We start from the raw sequence: 18,222 nt of genomic DNA on the forward strand, positions 1-18,222 counted from the left end.
TGAGGGGAATATCTTGCAGTGCTCACACATCAATTCTGCCATTCAGATGCAACCAGTGCAGATCCTGCTTAGGTAAGGGGACAAGTCAGGCTTGCTACCACAAGACCAGCTCTCCTCTCCATTCTCCCTCTGGTACATAAATTACCAGGTCTGCCCTATAAATTACAGGTCTGACAGTGCTAGTTTTGCCTGCCCACTTTCTCCCCCTGCATCCTGTGGTTTCGTTCTATTGCTATATTCTTGCTATGGGCTGCAGCCACCAGTTTGGAGCTAGAAAGGAGTTGTACTCCTGAATCCAAATGGGCTATGGAGATTCGTGTGTGTGTGTGTGTGTGTGTGTGTGTGTGTGTGTGTGTGTGTTTGCCTTCTTCATAACAACTGATCTGTGCCTTGCTCTGTTTTCTTTCAGGTAGCAGAAATATTTCAACATGCAACTTAACATATTCACATCCTAGATATTTCTTTCCCCCCTCTGTCTCTAAAGCACCTGGCACAGGTCACAATTACACTCAGCCACCCAGCACAGTGCCAGCCAGCAGCGGCCATACCACCCAGGACAGACAAAAGAGGATTTGGGGGCCCCTAGGAGGTGTGGAGGCCCTGGACTTTGGCCCTGAAGTCCAGGGGTAAGATCACCTCTGTCCTCTGGTATATGTCTGCCCTATAAATTCCAGGTCTGCCAGTGCTAGTTTTGCCTGCCCGCCTTCTCCCCCTGCATCCTGTGGTTTCTGTTGCTGTATTCTTGCTATGGGCTGCAGTTTTAGCCAACAGTTAATGGAGCTAGAAAGGAGCCTTACTCCTGAATCCAAATGGGCTAAGTTCTGGTGTCTGTGTCTGTGTCTGCTTTCCTTATAAAAACTGATCTGTGCCTTGCTCTGTTTTCTTTAAGGTACACATTTGCTTACTGTGTCACAGCTACGACTGGTTACTAACAATGGGCCATTTGATAGGACCCATTATTAAGATGCGTGGGAATGGGTTCCTTGTATAGCCTCATCTGGGGGGAGCTTTATGGTGTCCAGGGGGTATGGCCTCTTGGGCTAGCCCAATCCTCGAGGCACCATCCAGCTCTCCTGGTTGGCAGTGTGGTCAACCTGCTGTGAATAGTCCTGCTGTTGGCCTAAACATACCTTCTTCCCAAAAGTTTTCCCCAACAGGCAGACTGGGGTATTGCCATTCTGACAGTTGGTGGGCCATCAGAAAATGGATCCTTGATCTATTCCATGCCAAATCCTTGTCAAGCTGTAGATTTTATTTATTTATGTATACCTATGTAAACCGATTTGGGAACTTTTGTTGAAAAGCAGTTTATAAATATCCATCATATTTGTACAATCAAGCTGTGGTTTTATTCAAGTCCAGCTGAGTGTGTTTCCTTATGCCCTGCTTGCTCCACTCTTGGTTATGGCCACATGTTAGCTGAGGGAACTTGTTGAGTCATCCATAGTTGTTTCTTTTACATTGAACATAGAAATTGTATTTACTTCCAGAAGGTGGAGTAATAGTCATATGTCCTGATCTAGGCAGAATCCTGCCATGCAGATTCATGCCAGGATTTTGCCCTAGCACAGGACTTTTGTTAGTTTCCAAGCCCTAGATTAAATAACAAAGTTCACCGAGTGCTGACAGTTATGAAATGCAGTATTGTTTTGTGTGGACTAGACCTGTCGTCCTGCAGCACACTGAACCAAGTAGAGAAAAACTGGAACATGATGACTGTGAAATGGGTACCTGCAGTTGTCTTGGTTCTGGTGTTCTTGGGTCCAGCCTCCAGTGGGAATGTCCTCATCTGGCCAGCTGACCACAGCCACTGGATTAATTTGGAATTCATCATGCACACGCTAACAGCCAGGGGCCACCAAGTTACTGTACTGCTGCCTTCGTTCTTTCAGATAATTGATCCCACCAAACCTTCCCCTTTTCATCTGGAAGTGGTCAATGTTCCAATTTCAAAGGCAGAGATGGAGGCTTTGTTTCAGAAGATACTAGAGGTGTGGGTTTATCAGCATGGTGAACTGTATTTCTGGGAATTTCTCTTCAAGTTGTATGATTTAACAGTGGAGTTCGTGTCAAAAAACAAAATTCTCTGTGACACGATTGTGTTGAATGAGAAACTGATGGAGAAGTTGCAGTTAGCTGGTTTTGACATTCTCATTTCAGACCCACTCTTGCCTTGTGGGGAGCTGGTGGCTGAGAAGCTTTCTGTCCCATTTGTATATTCCTTCCGGTTCTCTATTGGAAACACCGTGGAACGTCTTTGTGGGGGTATCCCAGCTCCTCCATCGTATGTGCCTGCCAGTATTATGGGGCTAACAGACAGGATGTCCTTCATGGAGAGGACATGGAATTCACTTTTTTACCTTTTCCAGGATGTTGTGTTCCATCATGTTATCTGGAAAGACTGGAATAAATACTATAGTGATGTTCTAGGTAAGAACCTGCTCTTTGTTCTGGTGACAGTATTCTAACACCTGCTTCAGTAAGGACTAGATCACACATGCATGTTCATCACGTGAGTTTGCTAAATGTGATTACTGAACACATGGCGACTGGCAGGTGAATATAAGGTCTTAAGCACTAATGAACACGCTGTCCGTGTTCTTGTCAGTCATCAAGTGATGAACATGTATTTGTGAAACCTAAGACTTTATTAGCACTAAGAAGCTATCTCACAACTTTCAGATCTTGCATCTTGTGTCACAACTTTCTTTATCATCCTCATCGCTGTTGTTCTTGTCACTCTTGTTCATTCCTGATTCAGCAGTTGGGTTTCCTACATAGTGAGATGCCTTTCAACACTAAAGTAAAGTGAAGTGTGCCATTGAGTCAGTGTTGACTCTTGGTGACCACAGAGCCCTGTGGTTGACTTTGGTAGAATACAGGGGTGGTGGTTTATCATTGCCATCACCCGTGCAGTATGAGATGATGCCTCTCAGCATCTTCCTGTATCGCTGATACCCGATATAGGTGTTTCCCATAGTCTGGAAAACAAACCAGCAGGGATTTGAACTGGCAATCTCTGGCTTGCTAGTAACATAGGAAGCTGCCATATACTGTAGTGCTCACACATATAGTCTCCCATTCAAATGTCAACCAGGGTGGACTCTGCTTAGCAAAGGAGACAATTCATGCTTGCTACCACAAAACCAGCCACCTAATGTTGCAGCAGGGAAATGACTTGATTAGCAAGCCAGAGGTTGCCGGTTCAAATCCCCACTGGTATGTTTCCCAGACTATGGGAAACACCTATATCGGGCAGCAGTGAAATAGGAAGATGCTGAAAGGCATCATCTCATACTGCATGGGAGAAGGCAATGGTAAACCTCTCCTGTATTCTACCAAAGACAACTGCAGGGCTCTGTGGTCACCAGGAGCTGGCACTGACTCAACAGTACACTTTACCTTTACCACAAGACGAGCTTTCCTCTGAGGACTAGATTTTCAGAAGACTCCAGGCCATTCTATTTGTGTGTTTATTACAGCTTATATTAGGAGGTCAACTGAATCTTCTCCGTCTGTAGGAGTTTAGGTGGGCAAAATAGCATAATTTCAGTGACTGTCAAACTCTGTGTGGCAAACAGACCATATGGGGAAGACGGCTTTCCAACAAATACGTTGCTCTGTTTGCACTGAGCACTGCTCACCTGTGTTCATGCATGCTACAGAGGGGAGCAGTTGCATTTGTTTATGTAAGTGTCTGTTGCATTCCCAAGTAAAGTGAGGCAGGTAAGTGTATAACTTTAATATCAACAGGGTCACTTGGGCAAGGAGAGTTTAGGCCACACTGCTTTGCCCCCTCTCCCACCTTGCCTTTCTGTGACACTCTGCCCAGGCACTTTTCTCTCAGGCTGGGGACAAAAGGAGTCCAGGCAACCAACCATAGGGATACAAGGTGTGGGAGAGGAAGTTCAGCTTCCCTCAGTTCTGCACCTCTTTTGGTGCAAGAAACAGATGCCCCTCCAGCTCATTTATACATAAATGTGGCTTCTGCTGTCATACCTATTCTGGCCTTCAGCAGTCAAGTGTTATATTGTGTTACAGCTGCCATAGTTGCTGCCACACAGGGCTCAGTCCTGATACTGAAAACCACATTGGCTCTCTAATTAAATTAAGCCCTGGGAAAAGCAGCCTGCAATCTTGTTAAGGGAGAGCCAGCGCAGTGTAGTGGCTAGAGTGCTGGACTAGGACCGGGGAGACCCGAGTTCAAATCCCCATTCAGCCATAAAACCAGCTGATGACTCTGGGCCAGTCACTTCTCTCTCAGCCTAAACCTACTTCACAGGGTTGTTGTGAGGAGAAACCTAAGTATGTAGTACAGCGCTCTGGGCTCCTTGGAGGAAGAGCGGGATATAACATGTAATAAAATAAATAAATAAATAAATAAGGGTACCTTCCCATCTGCCCTCTAACACCTTGGAGAAAGTAGCCTGTAACATTCTTAAAGGTACAAGCCCTTGAACTCTAACTTTGCCACAAGGTGGGGTCCAGATCTGCTGAAATACTGAGGGTGAGGTAGAAAAGGGCTCCCCGCAGGGTTGTAGCTATAACTGAGCAGATGGGTTCAAAGAATCTGGGCCCCCCAACTCCTGAGGGGCCCCCCAACACCCCTCCCTCTTTCCTTCATTATCTCCCTCACTCCGAGGGGCCGCCGGGGAGAAGGGCGGACATGGGCCCCCTCTCTCCTAATTATGCCTCTGGCTTCTCCTTTCACACTGGGGACAGAAGGGAGGCACTCTAGTACAACCACAAAGGAAGACTTGAAATAACGACTTATAATCTAAAGCTGTCGGAGAGAGACAGCAGCGAAGTAACTCCTCTCTTGGCCCAGCCTTCTTCCCAAATGAGGAAAAACAGGCCAATTTCAGGCCTCTGCACACATCTGTGCATGTGCAGAAGCCTGAAATTTGGCCGCTCTGCCTCATTTGTGAGGAAGACTGGGCCGAGGGAGGGAGGAGCTCCTTCGCCACTCTGAGCCCGCCTGCTCCCTGCTTCTACTGCGCTTGGCCGCCTGCCATGACCCACCGCAACCCACCTGCTGTCATGGTTTTGACAGTTTGGCATGCGGCTGAGCTGTCACCACCATCCATCCTTGCTGCGCCGCTGCTGCACAGCAGCATCTTTAAAAGTTAAATAAAATTTAAAAAGTAAAAAAGTGGGAGAAATTCCGTCCCAAATGGGATGATAACTTCTCCGCAGGAAAGAGGGACATCCCACACAATGCAGGACAGTTGACAACCCTATGAGAGGCCCTAATAATACCATCAACTCCAAGTGGCAGCATGGGCAGGTGGGGCAGCACAGCAATTTTTCTCGTTGCCACCAAGCTGAGTGGGGGTGGCAGTCCTCACTCTCTCATTGCCATGGTGCACTATCCATGGCTATGGTGCTCATGGGTGTTGCGTCTCCAGTAATCCACCACCTGAAGCTACTGCCTCAGCATACCTCATGAAGATGCCAGCCCTGATTATTCTGCCTGTGCAGAAGCCTAAAATTGGCCCATCTCCCTCATTTGGAGGAAGGCGGAGCTTGAGAAAGACAGTCTCTCACTGGCCACTGCCTCTCCTCCAACAGACTCCATCCCTCCCTCGGTCATCTGCTCCTCATCGATCAGTCACTCACTAACTGGTGAGTGCTTTGGTTTGGTTTCAGTAAGTTGTTCATCATGTCGCCAGTCCCTCGGTCAGCATGTCTGGGTGCATAGAAAAAGTCAGTAATTATACACAGTCTTGGTTCTTGTCTGAACTCTACCATATGTAGGCCAGGAGTGGTTTGAAGAATAGGGAAGCCCTGTGGAGCTGTCTGTTCAGTTGGGAAGTGACACACTAGCTTCATGGAGTCTCTGACTCCTTGGATTTGCTGGCATATACTACTGTTAAGTACACTGCAGAAGGAAATAGCTTACACCAAGATGGTGCTCCTGGAGGCTTTACAGACAGGGCTTCTGCCCTGAATCTCCTTCGGCAGAGAGTGTGTGCGTTCACACACCAGCCAAATGTACCCCAAAGTCCCATCGAGATTCTTGGACCCACTCTGCACATGTTGGGCTTTGTCTTGTGAATTCTAGCTTATCTCGAGGTATTTCTTTTTCTTTCTTTTTTGCATTTTAAAATTTTATTGATTTTAATAATAGCTTAATAATCAAGTTACACTTAATTAAGTACTGTAAATATTGACTTCCCGCTTTACCAGTCTTCTTGTTAACTATACATATAAGCCATTGCTATAATAATACAAAATATATATACTCCATCTTACAATTCTATTTTACCCTACCCAACCTGCTGTAATTACTAAATTTCAAATCCTGCTGAAAGGTCCATGTTAGAAAAATAGTTCTTTAAGTAAAGCAAGAAAGGTTCCCAATCTTCTTTGAAACATTCCAAGTTTTCATCCCTTATAAGTGTTGTAAGTTTTGCCATCTCCGCATATTCCAAATTTTTTATCAACCAGTCTTCTTTTGAAGGCATTTTATTGTCTTTCAGTTTCTGAGTGTATACTATTCTAGCCGCCGTGGTTGCATACATAAAAAGAGTTAAGTTTCTTCTAGAGAACTCTCCTTGAGTTATTCCCAGCAAGAAGGATTCTGGCCTCTTAGGAAATGTCATTAAATTTTTCTTCTTCAACTCATTATATATCATATCCCAAAAGGCCTTTGCCTTCCCACATGACCACCACATATGAAAGAAAGCTCCTTCACATTGTCCACATTTCCAACATTTATTTGAAACATTTTTATACATTAATGCTAATTTTTTCAGTGTCAGATACCGCCTGTACATCATCTTATAACAATTTTATTTTAAAGTATAACAGGCAGTGAACTTTAAATCAGTTTTCCATAATTTTCCCCAAGCTGCCATATCTATATTATGAGCCACATCCATTTTTATACATTAATGCTAATTTTTTCAGTGTCAGATACCGCCTGTACATCATCTTATAACAATTTTATTTTAAAGTATAACAGGCAGTGAACTTTAAATCAGTTTTCCATAATTTCCCCCAAGCTGCCATATCTATATTATGACCCACATCTTGAGCCCATTATATCATAGTCGTTTTAACCACTTCATCTCTTGTCTCCTCCAAAAGCAACAACTTATACATCTTAGAGACTAATTTTTCATCATTTTCACACAGCTCCTTTTCAGATCTCGACATATGATCCTCAAATCCAGCTTTAAGATCCTTCTTGTAAATTTCGTTTAGCTGATGGTACTGAAACCAGTTGCTAACCAAATTTTGGACTTCAGCTAGATTTTTTAATTTACAGCCCTTACCTTGAAAACATAACAAATCTCTATAGGTACCCCATTCAGACTGCATATTTATCTCTTTACGTGCCAAAGCTTCAATCAGGGATACCCATAATGGAGTTTTAGGTTCCAGCCATGTTTTATATTTTACCCACACTCGCATTAGCAATAGCAATAGCAATAGCAATAGCAATAGCAATAGCACTTACATTTATATACCGCTCTATAGCTGGAAGCTCTCTAAGCAGTTTACAATGATTTAGCATATTGCCCCCAACATTCTGGGTACTCATTTTACTGACCTCGGAAGGATGGAAGGCTGAGTCAACCTTGAGCCCCTGGTCAGGATCGAACTTGCAACCTTCTGGTTACAGGGCGGCAGTTTTACCACTGCGCCACCAGCATTAGACTCCTTCTTACATAGTGATTAAGAAAATCTTTATGCACTTTAGTTTTATCGTAGCACAAATAAGAATGCCATCCAAACCTTCTATCAAATCCTTCCAAATCAAGTATTCTGGGATTTCTTAATGTTATCCATTCCTTTAACCACATCAAACAAACAGCATCAAAATACAACCTTAAATCCGGCAGGGTAAGACCACCTCTTTCTTTAGCATCTGCTTAATTCTTTAAATTTTTAAAATTCTTTTAAAATTTAATTCTTGGTCTTTTCCCTTGCCAAACAAATTTAATTATGTCCTTTTGCCATTGCTTAAAACAAGTTAACGTATTAATTATAGGAATAGTCTGAAAAAGAAACAACATTTTAGGTAAAACATTCATCTTGACAACTGAAATTCTTCCCATTAACGATAAGTTCATTCTAGTCCATCTTTGCTAATCATTTTTTTTTACTGTTTTCCATATTTTGACATAATTATTTGAAAACAACAAAGAATTTTTATTTGTCAGCCAGACACCCAAATATTTAATTTTCTTCTCCACTTTCAATTCTCTTATTTCATAGAGTCTATCCTTAGATTTCTGGTCCATATTCTTTGTCAACACCTTCATTTTAGTCTTATTTATATAAAACCCAGCCAATTGGCCGAATTGTTCTATTTTTTCCAAGAGCCTTCTGAACTTCTCAAATGGATTTTCAAGAAAAAACACCACATCATCCACAAAGGCTCTAAGTTTATACTCCTGCTTCCCTATTTTCAAGCCTTGTATTTCATCATCTTCTCTAATATTTCTACAAAGGACTTCCAGAACTAATATAAAAAGTAATGGGGAAAGAGGGCAACCTTGTCTGGTTCCTTTTTGTATTTTGCAATTATTTGATAGTTCCCCATTTATAATAATTTTAGCATATTGCTCCGAATATATTGTCTTAACCGTTCTAGTGAAATTCTTGCCAACTCCCATTGCATCCACTAGCCTCCACATAAACTGCCAGGAAACATTATCAAATGCTTTCTCTGCATCCAGAAAGATCATAGCTATTTGTTTATCATTGTGTTTTTCATAATACTCCAGTGCATTCAGGACTGTTCTCACATTGTCTCTTAATTGCCTTTTTGGCAAAAAGCCTGCTTGATCTTCATGAATAAAAGCTCTTAGTACAACCTTCATTCTCCTTGCCAAAATGGCAGCAAAAAGTTTGTAATCATTATTTAACAGTGAGATTGGCCTGTAATTCTTAACTTGCGTTAAGTCTTGATCCGGTTTTGGAATTACTGCAGTGTTGGCATACTTCCAAGCATATTTCCTCTTTGTAAAATATCATTCATTGTCCATTGCAAAGGCTGTAATAATTGATCTTTAAACGATTTGTAGTATGAAGCTGGTAGGCCGTCGGGACCTGGTGCTTTATTGGATTTGCTTGAGTTTATTACTTCCGTTATTTCCATTATTGATATTGGTGCATTCATAATTTCTATATGATCCTTGGAAAGTTGTGGGATATTTTGTGTCTTCAGAAATTTATCAGTTTTTATATCTTCTACTTTGTTTCCTTTGTATAATTCAGAGTAGTATCTAAAGAATTCCCTTTTTATTTTCCTTTCATCATAGGAAAGCCCATTTTTTGTTGATATCTTGGATATGTGCTTATTCTTTTTCTCATTTCTAATTTTCCAAGCCAATAACTTGCCTGGTTTGTTTGCAGATTTGAATGACTTTTGCTTTGCATATTTTAAATTCAGTTCAGTTTCATTTAATAGCAACATAGAGAGCTGCTGCTGAAGAATTTTAATAGCTTGAATAGTCTTCTGCTTGTCCTTAGTCCATAGCAGTTCTCTTTCTTTTTTAGAAATCTCCATCAGTAGTCCCTCTTTTTTCAATCCCCTTTGTTTCTTAAGATATGTGTTCTGTTGTATAGAAAAGCCTCTCATAACCGCTTTTCCTGCGTCCCAAACTGTTTTATTGTCCATTCCTTGGTTTAAATTCAGTTCAAAATTGTCCTTTAACTTTCTTTTGGCTTTCTCCACAATTTCCGCTTTTTTCAGCAAATATTCATTGAGTCTCCAACAAAAGGATACCATTCCCGTCTTCTTCCATGTAAAGCAAATTGCATTATGATCTGATAAAGTTCTAGGCATAATATCCATTCTTTTCATACACGACATGATAAATTTGGATGTCAAGACCATATCTACCCTTGAGTGGGATTTGTATCTTTCAGAGAAATAGGTATATTCCTTCGTGTTTGAATTTTTAATTCTCCACAAATCATAGAGATCCATATGTTCTACTAAATCAAAAAGGCTTTTGGTAGCCTACCTTCCATAATCCTTTCAGACATATCAGATTTTCTGTCTAAAGTTGTAGAGACAACCCCATTAAAATCTCCCAATAGGACTAAGTTAGCATTCGATAACTCAGCCATCTTCTGTTCTAAATATTTATAAAATTCTACTTTTTTAAAAAATTGGGTGCATATATTCTGATTATCACCATTTTGAGTCCAGAAACTATAATTTCCAAAGCTATCACTCTGCCTTCTTCATCTTTAAAAATCAACTTGGGTTCAAATTGCTGTTTCACATAGAGCACTACCCCTCTTTTTTTTTTTTTTTGGTCAGAGGAAACGAATTCTTGGCCCAAGGCCTTATTAACCAAATATTTTCTATCTTGTTTTCTAATATGTGTCTCCTGTAGGCATATAATGTCCAAATTTTGCTTTTTTTAAAAAATGGGGGGGGGAAATGCCCTTTTGGTTCTACTATTTAAACCATTGACATTCAATGAGACTATTTTGTAATCCATTTTGACTAATTGGAATTATGTGTTGAAGGCACTGGGTGCTCTGGAGTTAAAGTCTTTTTGTATTTATGCCAAAATTCTTGCGCTTTGAGGAGCTCTGTAAACCTATTCCTCTTCCCTTTGTAAAAAAAGGAGACCCCTTCAGGCACTTCCCATCTGAACTGTATTCCATTGGTGTTTAAGGCATCTGTTAAAAATTTGTAATCCTTACGTTTTGTTAAGATCCTGGATGATATTTCTTTCAAAACTCTAACCTGTTGGCCTTCAATGGTAAGGGCTTTAACAAAATGTGCTTGCAGTATCTGCTCTGTGACTGATTTAGAGTTAAATTGAACCATAGAATCTCTTGGTACCTTGTTCGTTGTGGCATATACAAAATTTAGACGAAAAGCTGAATCTATCTGCTTATCCATCTCTTCACTTGAGGTTCCCAAAAGAAGTGCAAGTTCATTTCTAAGCACTTTTCTGATATCTTGCCCAGTTTTTTCTGGGATTCCTCTAAACCTCAGAAAGCGCTCTTTTTGTCTCAGTTCTAGCAAAGCCATCTGATCTAGTAATTTTCCCCTATCATCTCTTAATGATCCCAGGTTTTGCTCCAAACTTTCTACCCTTCTTTTAAATTCTTTATTGTCATCAGCTAATTTTTTCACTGACTCCTCAATATTTGATGTTCTCTTATTCAGTGTTTGTATGTCCTGACTTACTTGTTGTAAGGTCTCAGAGTTAGCTTCTAGTAGCCATTTCATAGCAACTAATGTCTCATTCAGCTCTGAGGACATTTTCCCTTCCCCCAAGCCTGGGTTTGGGACAGAAAGCCTTCTGGCTTGTACTGGATTCTGTTGTTTAACTTTTTGCATTATTTTCTACTCTTCTTCAAATAAAGCAGTATGTAAATAGTCAAACCCAGAAATACAACTCTTAGAGCAAAATTCAGTCTCCTTGTTATCCAAAAATGTACAGGCCTCCAATTGTTTCCAAATAGACTCAGCTCCAGACCGCAGCTCTTCTGTCTTATCACTGCAAATTAATTTTCCCAAGGTTCAGTGGTCGGCCTTCTTCATCTAATTGGTGCGGTTTCTGATAGACATATTCAACAGCAAATAGCACTTGCTTCTTAAGTTTTACTCTCACATTCACAGAATAGTCCCAATTACTTTACTTTTTAAGTTTTGGAATTTTTAACCATCAGTTCAATACTTGAATTGCAGCATTTAATAAACAGATTCAGTTCCCAACCTTAATTTATGATTGACAGACTCACACGGACCTCTCAGCCATGGCTTGATGGCAGCCCAATCGTTACAGCAGGTAAAATTCCAGCAATTTATCACTGATCACGCTTCAGGGTAAGCTTTTTGACCTATTACCATTCATTATAATCCAAACCAAAAGAAATTGGATGCCAGAGAAGCTTCTGTCATTGGATTTCCAAAGGAGGAGTATAGCTTGATGGATCCCAGCCCCCACCATTCAACTTAAATCAAAGCTGTACTTTCCAGCGCAACTTGAGATATGGAGCAGCTTCCGCGGGATTCAGTGGGCAATCTCAGTCCAAACCCTTTAATCTAGGGTGGTGGTGGTGGGTTAAGAAGACTCAAAAAAACCCAAAACAACTCCTCCTTGGTCTCCCCTATCGGGAAGCATGCAGCCTCTTCAACTGTCCAACCAGAAGTCCTATCTCGAGGTATTTCTGGATTTTTAAAATGCTGGTTTTAAGCTACTTTTTCTGAAAATGCTGGAGCAAAGAGGGAGAGGTGCTGACGTAGAATCATTAGCAGCATTAAGAGGCATGCTTTCTTCAGAAATGCAGATGGATCTCTGTATGGAACTCTTCCCTTCCCTTCTCACTCCCCATTGGCTAGAAGGAAAACACTGACACCTGCATGTGGACTTGTTTCAAAAGAAAACTGAGAGCAGAGGGGAGGGGCTGCTTCCCTCAGTGCTGCGAGTGTAGTTCAAAGTGGCTTTGCTCAACATTTACCCCAAAAGTCTGAAGCCAAGTGAGAATAACTCTCTGGTGGTGAAACCACTGTTACTGTTATGACATGTCTTCATTCTATGTCTCTGAGTACAATTATAGAGGTGGGAAAAACCTGAAAAAGCTGTTAGACAGATGATCCATACAGAAATGATGTTGTTGATGTGAGCCTCAGAGTCTGAGACTGTAATTCAGAGACTTGGGAACAGCCTTGTTCCACTTAGTGCTCTCTTAGCTGAGAGAGCCTTCACACATTACCTAGAAGTCAGGATGCTGAAGGTACAACAGTTTTCTACACAGCAAGGAGATAAAAGATGAATTGCAGATGAGCATCCCTGTATTCTGAGGGACATGTGCTGGAGGTTTTTCATACAAGGCTTTTAATTTGCATCTTCTCCGGGTGTGCATTCACATATCGGCCAAATGTACCCCAAAGTCCCTGTAAGCTATGAGGAAGCACTTCACACACAATTCAGGTTATCATTGCACATTACAGTGTAGCCCGATTTATATCTGGGGTAAAAAAATCCACTTTTTGTATCATTATTTTAAATCAACTTTGACCTTGCAGTAAAGCCTCACAGAAATTCCACGGTAAATCTTCTTGTCTGGGAAAGCTCCTGCAGAGTCTTGACCAAGGGATGTGGGCCTGCTTTTCACACTTAGAAGCATACGAAGGGGCCTCCTGAATCAGATCAAAGGTCCCTCTAGTCCAGCATCTGGTTGCATACAGTGGCCAACACACTGCTTGTGGAAGGCCCACAAGCAGGGTATGAATGCAATAGCCTCCAAGCAACAGGTATCCAATAGTGTACTGCCTCTGACCTGGGGGGCAGCATACCCATATGTTGCTCTGCCCTGCCCAGTCATGTGGCTTGGAGAGTTCATCTGAAAGACTCTCTCCATACAAGAATTAAATATTAAAATTGTATTTAAATTGTGCATCGAGGGGAGGTTTGAATGACCCTCCCCCACCAATATGATTAGGCAGCAACACCCCTGTGCCTGGAGAGGGCCAAGACGTGCACCCTCACAGTGTGCCCATCATCTCTCATTGTGTGGAAGTGGGGCTGGTTGGATAGTATTGTCCAAACTGGCCCTCTCAGATTAACCGGCCCCACAAGCCAAGGTACTCAATGGAGGCCCTTCTCTAGGTGCCCTTGTCTCCAGAGATGAAGAGGGTAGTGAGTAAGGGTCTTTTCCGTTGGCTGCACTGCCTAAGGAATACTCTCCTTGGGAGGCTCAGCTGGTGCCCACCCTTATGTGTTTTCCACACCAGATGAAAACTCCTTTTCATCCAGGTCTTTTAAAATATTCTTTGAGCTGGTTTTAATTCTACTGCTGGTATGTTTTTGCTGCTGTGCTCTTTAGCTGTGTTTAGAACTGTTGGTTTTATTGTTTTATTTTGGTTTGGTATTTCTGTTAAATATAAAACTGGTTTGAAAGGCATAACACAGAACTGCAGGACACAAGTCTTCTTGAATAAATGAAAAGGGTTTATGATTATGAGGACAAAAAGGGAGGGTATGATGTGTACTGCCTTTTGCTCATTGAGGAAGGATGAGATAAAAATGTATTTAAACTACTAAGTAATGTATTATTCTCGGCAGCATCCAGACTGTTAACCATTTCTAAGGGACTTGTTAGTCATCACCGACTTGTTTCATTTATTTCAATAGTGCTTAGTCATGACTGAGGAATCTGGCTTGTGCTTCTCCTTCAGTTATTGCTCTGTTTTATAAAAGTCCCATGCCACAAGCCAGTGAAAAAGGCAATTGAGCCAAAATGGGCTTAAGGATTCCTAAGGGCACATTGATTATGGTCACCATATCCCATGAAGGCGAAAACAGATAAATAGCGATATGGGCCAATAATTAGATGGAACTCTTGCTCTGAAGATTATCAAGGGTACTTCCAGAAAGAGGGCAGGGCTGGCCCTAGGGTTTTGATGCCCTAGGTGAAGTATGACTTTGGCTTCCTCTCAGCCAAGAAATGCAAAGCCTTGGCTTTAACTTGAGTGGTGCAGGCCACTCATTTGTCAGGTTGAATGACCAGCCCATGTGGATGATCAGTGAATGAATAGCCCATGCTGGTCTGGGGAGAAGTTGAGGATCTTGGAGCCTGCCTGATGCTTGCTCTTTCTCTGTTGCTGCCGCCTCCTTCCCCTCTGTTAGAGTTCCAGTGCATTGACCTTTTGCACCAACTATCCTAATGACCACTAGGGGCACTGGGAGTAGAGATAGTGAGTAAGGGTCTCCCTATCTGTTCTACCTGTCTCTACTCTATGACCCCTGATATAACTCTTCAGGTATTTCCTGTGAGGGTCAGATTCCCTTCCTTTCCTCTTATAGAGCAGATAGAAACATCTGTCTCCCCCCCGCTACCTATTCATTATGTAGTCTATAGATAGGATTAAGTCTTTCCTATCCAAAGTGTACTTCACCAGTAAATCTACTTAGTATTTTGATTCTACAAGAATCTCCATATGTCTTCTCTAAATAGCTGCAACAACTAAACTCTGCATTCTACTCGGTAACTGGGTAGTTACAGAGTAACAGAGTGGGTAGCTTCTTTAGTGCTCTGCTCATTTATCTGGGGGTAAGAATTACAACCCCCAATACCCTCAACAGTGAGGCCCTGTGATCCTCAGGGCTAACCAAACTCTCTGTTTCCCTAAGAGGCAGCTTTTAACGGCACTGTGAGGAGCTTCCCTCTGAGACCTGTGGGGTCTGATTGCAGCCAAGCAAACCATTGTATGCATCACTTACTTACTTCCCATTTGGGGTCTGGGCACTTGAGAAACCAGGATGGAGGCTCACATCTGAGCAGCTGTAGCAGTAATAGAGAGGGAACAGGGACAGAGTACAATGAGTGGGGAGGAGGAGGAAAGCAAGCCAGAAGAGATCAGCTAGGCATCAGGTCCTGCCCACTCGATTTCTATCCAGAGAGCTGTGTCCCTCCCACCACAATGGATGCACTAGGTCTTCCTAGTGGGTTGTCCAGCCCTGACAAAGAGCATTTTTTGCACAAGCTTCTGTGGGTTTGCATGACCTGCACAGAGAGACATAGCTGGGAATCTCTACAGTTCTTACACTAGCCCATCTCACTATTTTCTGTCTGCACTGGGGCAGAGCACTGGGGAACATTATGGGCTGGGGTCCTCCCCATCCCTCCCACTGCAGTTTGATTTTAAAAGATAAATAAATAAAATGTTGTGCTGTTGACACTTCCAGCTTAGTGCACTTCAAACTTCTTTCACATCCCCCCCACCCCTACTTCTGCCTAGACTTCCTTGGAGCTTGTAATAAAGGAAACCATGTTTGAATGTGCTTTTCAATGTGTCCTGGACCTGGTTATCTGATTTTATTGTTGATTTCTTAATGAATCACTCCCTATAAATCCCGCTTAATAAATCACTTATTGCAATCACACTGAATTGTTTCCCTTTCTTCCTGTTTGTTAAAGTAAAGTGTGCCGTCAAGTCGATTTCGACTCCTGGCACCCACAGAGCCCTGTGGTTTTCTTTGGTAGAATACAGGAGGGGTTTACCGGCTTCCTTTAATTACTCTGCTGCAGTCCTGTGCACATTTTCCTGAGAGTAAGTCCCATTGATCAGTGGGACTTACTTCTTAGTAAATATCCTGCTGTTGTGGCTACTATTTATTCCTTTTTATATTGCTGCTTTTTCATTCTTTTGATTACTGGCAGGGGAGTATAAGTAATATAGTGCAAATATTCCTTTTAAAAATATATTTGGTGGAACACAGTCAAGGAGCAGAGGGAAACAAAGAAGCAGGTCTGAGATGGAGGCTGCTGCTCCTTTACTTGGCTGACCTCACCAAGGGCGCTTTCCAGATTAGCCATTCAACAGCAGCAAAATGCTTCCGTTCAGGCAAATCGCTTTCAAAATGTACACAGCAGGGGGAGCAGTCTCGCGAAAACAAACAACCTGAAAAAACAGCAACCTTTACGTTGGATATACGACGTCATAGCACTATATCACTGGATTTAAATTCAAAACAAGGCATTGGAAATGTGAACGGCACCCTGCTGTCTGTATAGGGACTGCGGTGTCACAGCATAGGAAGTGTGGAAGCACACTTCAGAGATACGTCCTGACCCTGTTGCGGGGTCTAATCTGGAAAGCGCCCTTTCTCCCTGATCACTTAAATGCTTATAATTGGTTTGTTCCTTGTCAGAATAGTATGAAAAAAATCATACATGGTAGATCCTTGTGAGATCATTATAACATCCAGATTTGATGCAGATAGAGGCTGGGGTTTCTCTGCAAGCACACTTTAAGGTTTTGGGGGCTGACTTATGCCATTTCAATCCCTGCATGATCCGAGCAGTCAGAAAGGAAATGAGATTACTAGTGCCCCTTTGATGTGGGATCCTCACTCTCTGCAACATTAAATCAAAAGCAGCAGCAACTGTTTGGAGAGGGAGGGAAGGGAGGCTGAGAAGGGAGAGTGGGAGAAGGTGTCTTTCCTTATAGCTGGATAATATGGGGGAAAGAGTTAACACTGAACAGGAAGAGCAAAATTGAAAAGGGAAAAAAGTCAGTCAAAAAATTAAAACTGACTAAAAGGTTGTAATATTGATCAAACTGACCTCAGGGTTTTTTATTTAGTAGAAGAAGGAGAACTTTATTTTGGTCTTAGACCAGCACATAATAAAATACAGCTCATATAAAACCTAAAATCACAGTGATTCGTTATGCATTTTACATACAAATATGCAGTATCTTCAGATTAAAATTAGAAAGCAAAAAATTCACATAAATATCATCTGTGTGGCTGGAAAGTTATCCAGAATTGGGGCAATTAATTTGAGCCTAATATCCCTGTAATAATCACAATACAAGATTACATACACGGTAGTTTTGACAGTACCAGAGCCACTAGGACATAATCTAGATGCATGTGGTATACCCTTAAACCTCACATCCAAAATAGCGGTAGGAAGGGCATTTTCGCGAGCAAGTGTTAAAGCACATCTGATTTTTGGAACTAAAATGTTGCCCAGATACTCCGCAGGTTTGGACTCAAGACTTTGATTCCCGATATAGATGCCACTTGGTAATCTAGCTACTTCTACTTGTAAATCCATATCAATAATATGCTGCCTGATAGTTCTGCTGGCTCGCTCAAAACCCAATCTAATTAATTCATCTTGTGAAAAACCATATTGGTACAATTTACATCTAACCTCCAATTTCCATTTTGAGTTAAAAGCTATCTGCCATTATCAAGTGGACTAGCCCTACTTGCATAAACACTAATTTTAGCCAGAATTGAATAATACATTTCCAGTAACATGTTTCCACTCTAAGTAATCCCACCTCCCATCTAGTGACAACATTTGGGATCTGGGACAGCAAGGGATCTGCAGAATAGATCTAATAAATTTAGTTTGGATTGCTTCCACAGGAGCAAAATTACCGAATGGACCTAATTGAACTCCATATAGGAGCTGAGGATACACCTTTGCGGTAAATAATTTAATTGCAGCAGGGATGAATGAAGCACCTCATGTAAAGTTGAAAGATTTAATTAGATTTGTTGATGTTTGTGCACTCTGAATTATATATTTTTGATGGGCATTCCGACAGCCATATGAGTGGAATACTACACCTAGGTATTTGAAGGATTTAACTTGTTTGATCTTATTCCCTTCCATAAGCCAGGTGAGGTTCTTCGGGTGTTTGGCAAATACCAAAACTTTTGTCTTTTGATAATTTACTTCTAAGGCCTCATCTTTACAAAAGGCACTCAA

General features: G+C 41.8%; 1 protein-coding gene across 4 annotated transcripts in view; it reads left to right on the forward strand.

Annotated features, from left to right (window-relative positions):
* The window catches only part of LOC128331961 (UDP-glucuronosyltransferase 2A2-like), a 62,648-nt gene that overhangs the window by 26,309 nt on the left and 18,117 nt on the right, over window positions 1-18,222 (forward strand). Inside the window, exon 1 of one of the 4 annotated variants that reach the window (XM_053266076.1) lies at window positions 1,680-2,430. The exons of the other annotated variants lie outside the window; for them this stretch is intronic. Coding sequence (XP_053122051.1) covers window positions 1,710-2,430 — 721 coding nt within the window. The 5' untranslated portion in view covers window positions 1,680-1,709. Of the gene's footprint in view, window positions 1-1,679; window positions 2,431-18,222 lie in introns of those variants that run through there. 4 annotated transcript variants of the gene reach the window in all.

Source organism: Hemicordylus capensis, chromosome 6, assembly GCF_027244095.1.
Source record: "Hemicordylus capensis ecotype Gifberg chromosome 6, rHemCap1.1.pri, whole genome shotgun sequence".
In the NCBI taxonomy this organism is placed as follows: Eukaryota; Metazoa; Chordata; class Lepidosauria; order Squamata; family Cordylidae; genus Hemicordylus; species Hemicordylus capensis.